The sequence below is a fragment of the Egretta garzetta genome, unplaced genomic scaffold, assembly GCF_000687185.1.
Source record: "Egretta garzetta isolate BGI_Z169 unplaced genomic scaffold, ASM68718v1 scaffold1146, whole genome shotgun sequence".
NCBI lineage: Eukaryota > Metazoa > Chordata > Aves > Pelecaniformes > Ardeidae > Egretta > Egretta garzetta.
Genome location: NW_009259875.1, coordinates 15,020 through 20,335, shown reverse-complemented (window position 1 = coordinate 20,335; position 5,316 = coordinate 15,020). Strand labels below are relative to the sequence as shown.

Here is a 5,316-nt window from a genome sequence, read left to right as displayed (position 1 = left end):
GGAGGTGGTGTGAGCGGCAGTGAGATCGTGGCCTTCCTCGCAGGTGCTGCAGCTGGACTCGGCCTTCATCCGCAAGGACCCGTACGGGGTGGTGCTCATCATCGCACCCTGGAACTACCCCATCCACCTCTTCCTGGTGCCCCTCATCGGGGCCATCGCTGCGGGTGAGCCCAACCTGTCCTCTGGCCTGGAGGGTCCAGGCAGTGCTGGGCACCGGCGAGGGGTCTGGCCGGGGGCCTCGTTCCCCGCTGGGGTGCCAGAAGGGCTGGCTGTCACCCTGTCCCTGCTCTGATGTCCCGTTGCTTTCCCCCCAGGGAACTGCGTCATTGTCAAACCCTCGGAGATAACCAAGAACACAGAGAGACTTGTTGCCGAAATGCTGACCTGCTATCTGGACAACGTAAGAAGCTCTCCCTGTCCCTGGGCCCTGGTGTTCCCAACCCTGCCTTGCACGCCCCACCGCCACACCAGCCCTGGCTTTGGGTGCTGCCATATCTCCTTCCTCCATGCTCAGCTGGTGTCTGCATGCCCAGCAGCCTGGGGTGCTGTTGGTGGGGATGGGGACAGCATGGCCCGGGCAGATGCTGACAGTGGGGAACCCTTCCTCTTATGTCGCAGGACTGCTTTGCCGTGGTGACCGCCGGCGTGGAGGAGACCACCAGACTGCTGGAGAACAAGTTCGATTACATCTTCTTCACTGGTAGGTTCCATGGGCAATGAGGAAGAGGGATTCCCTCTGGCCACCTCTTAACAGCCATAACTGGCGTTTGTAATGGTTGAGCTGGGGGTTGCCCTGGTTGAGCTGGAGAGGGTGCTGGAGGTGAGGGCTCAGCCATGTGCTGCACACCAAGGTGGGTGCAGAGCAGGAGTGGGACTTGACGTGTCTCCCCTGGCCCTGGCTCCTCGTAAGGCTAAGGCCATGGGGTGGGACGTAGCAGGGTGGGATGCTCGGCAAGAACCCCTGCTACGTGTCCGACTCCTGCGACGTGCAGAACGTGGCCCGGCGGGTGGCCTGGGGCCGCTTCTTCAACGCGGGGCAGACCTGCGTGGCACCCGACTACGTGCTGTGCAGCGTGGAGATGCAGGAGAAGCTGCTGCCTGCCCTGCGTGAGGCCATCACTGATTTTTATGGCCCCAACCCCCAGGAATCCCCTGACTTCGGCCGCATCGTGGGGGACAAGCAGTTCCAGCGGGTGCAGGCGCTGCTGCGCAGCGGACGCGTGGTCATCGGAGGACAGACGGATGAGAAGGAGCGCTATATCGGTGAGGGCTTGAACTTCACAAAAGTTTTCATCCTTGCATGGGGTGGACTCGGATTTTGGAGAGGGTCTCACAGCTGCAGGGGAGGTTGTAGGTGGAAGTGACATTTAGGGAAGGTTTGGACGGGAACCAGGGATCTTGGCACGGTGTCCTATCTCAGGGGAGATGTGGGTCTTGGGGAGAGGAACCAAGGTGTCATCTCCAACCTCTCCGCATGGCTGATGCCTTTGGGTTTCCTTCTCTGCAGCTCCCACGGTGCTGGTAGACTTGCAGCCCTCTGATCCTATCATGCAGGAGGAGATCTTTGGCCCCATCTTGCCCATTGTCATCGTGGCCAACACGGATGAAGCCATTGACTTTATCAACAGCCATGAGCGGCCGCTGGTTGTGTATGCCTTCTCCTCCGATGACAAGGTATAGCGTACAGGCTGCGTGAAGCCAGGGCTGTGCTTCCCCCGCCCTCCTTGGCAGGTGTATTCAGCCCTGTTCACGCTCCAAAAATTTTCTTTGGAGCAGACAGCCCTGGTTGTGGGGGGAGGATTGCAACCGGAGGTGCAGGAACGGGGTGTGAGCCCCACATCTCCTTCCCTGCTTCCCTCCCAGGTGGTGAACCAGGTCCTGGAGCGCACAAGCAGCGGTGGCTTCTGTGGCAACGACACCCTGATGCACGTGACGCTGACCTCGCTGCCCTTTGGGGGGATCGGTAGGTCCAAATCCCCCAACCCACCTACCCCCGGTGCCTGAGCTGTGCTGGCCACGGCGAGGAGGGGTCTCGGGGGGAGACGGGGCACCCAGGCCTGGGCCCCAGGTCCCGAGGGCTCAGTGCTCCGTAGGGAAATCCCTCTGCGCCCGGCAGGACCCCACCGGACGCCCTTTGCGTCACTGCCCCAGGGCTGAGCTCCCGGGCTCTGCAGCCCTGTTGAATGCGCGTGGAGCGCTGTGAGGTTTCTTCTCTCCGTCTTTGCCACCCCAAGCACGGCATTCCCTGCGTACGTGGAAATGTCTTGTTTAAAAGGCAGGGAATTTTGAACGTGGCCATCATCTAGAGATATCTCTAGACCTTCCCTTCCCTGTGCAGCGCCTCTGTAGGGTGCCGGCAGCCAGCCCGTTGTGCCCGTCCCGCTGCTGCGCTAGCCCTTGTCTCTGCAGGAGAAAATTTGGAAATGGTTTTCAGGAACCCAGAATTTCAGTTTTTCACGGATGTCCGTTTTGGACTCTGGGGCTGAAGACAGCACAGCTTCCAAGGTATTCCCAAATATGCACGTGTTCCTTTATATAAACTCCTGAAGACCTCTACTGCATACAAGTGTTGAGGAGCAACCAGCAGGGGACGCAGACCACAGCCTAGCAGAGACACCGTGAGGGCTAAAGCCTTACATGCATCTGCCACCACCCCGCTCAGAACTGACAAATCACCCGGGGGCCACATTTTTAAGGCGAATTAATTAACCTGCACAATTTCTACTGGTCCTCCCTGTCGCTTCAAAGCTCTTGGCAATTGGCAGACTCTGAAAAGCTCTAAATTTGCTTCTGAACCCTTTGCTGGAGCTTCCTGCTGGAGAAAGGCAGCTGAGGAGGCTGCCGCTCTGCTTCCCACAGTATCCCAGTCTTCTCTGTAGCTACACCGGCTGCCAGGCAGTGGTTTTAGGTTTGCTCTTGATGATTTCAAGCAATGGTGCAAGGATTCCCTGCAACGTGAAGCAAGGAAGCGAGCATTGGCTCTAAGTTGCGTAGCTCTCACGTTCCAGTTGACGTACGTGATCTTGAGCTTCCATGGGATGTGTTCTATCCAGAGCATCAGCTGGAAAACAATCCTTCTGGAAAACAATTCTCTTAAAGGCGTCAGAACAAAGCTGCATCTGGTTCTGTGTTCTTCCCCTCCCATCCAGTCGCGTGATAAGAACAGGGCAAGCACGCATGATATTTCTCCCCGGAAGTCTTCCAGCCTCCATCTGTTTCCAGCTCGAATGATTTGCTAAGCCAGGAGGGCCCCGCACGCTCGGTAAAGGGCGCCGGACTCCACACGCTTACCCAGGCTCTCCTTGACTCCAGGGCAACTTTTAGTCACGACGATACCCCTGTGACAGGGCATCTCAGACAGAACCAGCACCGCGGGGCTGTGTTTCTTCTGGACGTCTGCTCAGGTTGAGAAACCCCCCGTGTCCAGAAGCGCCCCTCTCTTCCCGCCCAGAGGAAGGAGCTCGGTGGTGGAGACCCTCATGCTTGACCAGACGATCTCCCCTACCATGGAGAACCGGCTCCCATTCCCCACCCGAGGCTCAGCCGCTCAGCTGGCCGGGAGCCACCGGTGGCTTTTCCTTCAGGACGGGGCCGCTGGCGTGCGAGACACCCAACATAACTCATCGCTCCGACCAGCGCTTGCGTTTCATCAGGGAGAGCGACCGGCTCTTGCCGACTCGCAGAACTTTGTCATGGTGATTTCCTTCCTTTCTGCCAGCCTGCCTGGCTGTCCCCTGCTCGCTCCTGGCCTCCTGACGGCCGTTTCACTCACCCTTGGGGATGGGTCACGTCCTCAGCAAAGCCACCTTCACAGTCCTCCTTCTCCACGCCTGGAGTCTCGCTGGCAGCGGGGCTGGAGCCAGCATGGAGGGTACCCCTGCTCGTCTGGTGGCAACGTCTTGCTGCTGCTGCCCGTTCCAACACCACGTCATCAGTGACGCCCTTCCCAGTCGCTCCGGCACTGGGTGAGGTTTTGTGATCAAAGCAGCATGGTATTTTGGTTGGGTTTTTTTAAATCAATCAAGTTTTCAGAATTAGAGTAAGAAGAGAACAGAAACTCGAGAGAGGATGCAGCGAGCGCCTGCAGAAGAAGAGCTGAAGCTACAGAAGCAGGACTTGTTTCCTTTACCGAGTGTTTTGGGTGCTTCAGCACCTGTGGAGTTGGGGACGCATCTCCTGGCATCCTCAGGCACCCGTTAAACAAAATGTACCTGCTTCAGGCTGGCAGAAAACACCCCTTGCTCCCCGGGGGGCAAGGAGGGGAGGGCAGCGCCCAGTGCGCTCGCTGCCTGCGCTCTGCCATGCCCAGTCCCCCCCACTCCACTTCTCCAATCCACCAGCAAAGGGGGGGACACTTTGGATCCTCTCCCCAAAGCAGGAGATGACGTGAAAGGCTCAAGCCCTTGCCCGGTTTCCTCAGCTTGGAAATCCTCCAAGGTGCGCTCCCTCCCGAGGGGAAGATGACGTTTTGCAAACTTCTTATTTTTATCAACGTTTTTCTGAGCCCGGCTTAACGCGGTGAGCTTTGCACCAGGGCTAAACGTGCTGCCTGACACGGTGAAATCCAGACTGAGGGGGGTTGTTGGGAACCTTTCCTCCTCCCAGCCCAGTCTTCCTCCTTCAAACATAGAATCATGGAATTGTTTGGGTTGGAGAAGCCCTTTAAGCTCCCCCAGCCCAACCGCTCCCCTACCCCTGCCATCCCACCCCCAAACCCTGGCCCTCAGCACCGCCTCTGCCCGGCTGTTAAATCCCCCCAGGGGTGGGGACTCGACCCCTTCCCTGGGCAGCCCCTTCCAGCCCCTGACAGCCCCAAGGGGAAGGAATTGTTCCCCATGCCCAACCTCACCCTGCCCTGGCACAACTTGAGGCTGGTGCCCCTCGTCCCATCGCCCCTTCCCTGGGAGCAGAGACATCCCTCAAGCACCATTTGGGGGTCCAGCCTGGCCACCTCCATGGTCCCCTTTACATTGTTTTCCGGGGAAGCTTGGCCACAGCCAGCCCTCCCCGCCAACCCTGGTGCGAGAAAGCAGCTGGATGAAGATGTGGTGCTGCCCGCAGACGCGAGCGGTCTCCATCGCCACCACCTCCTCCATGCTGCCCTTGAGAGGGGAGCTGGGAGCTTCATTTTGGGGTCCTTGGTCCAAACGGTGGGCGGGCGATGGCCGGATCCAGCCACCGACCTGGCCCCCCCGCTGTGTGTTGCAGGGAGCAGCGGCATGGGGAGGTACCACGGCAAGTTCACCTTCGATGCCTTCGCCCACCACCGCGGCTGCCTGCACCGGGGCATGGGCCGGGAGGCCCTCAACGCCCTGC

At 59.2% G+C, this 5,316-nt stretch overlaps 1 protein-coding gene across 1 annotated transcript in view; it reads left to right on the top strand.

The window, feature by feature from the left end:
• ALDH3B1 (aldehyde dehydrogenase 3 family member B1) overlaps positions 1–5,316 on the top strand; it is a 24,425-nt gene that overhangs the window by 18,345 nt on the left and 764 nt on the right. Inside the window, 7 exon segments of the mRNA XM_035895652.1 lie at positions 44–164; positions 315–400; positions 619–765; positions 936–1,263; positions 1,508–1,674; positions 1,864–1,963; positions 5,209–5,314. Of these exon segments, the coding sequence (XP_035751545.1) occupies positions 44–164; positions 315–400; positions 619–765; positions 936–1,263; positions 1,508–1,674; positions 1,864–1,963; positions 5,209–5,314 (1,055 nt within the window).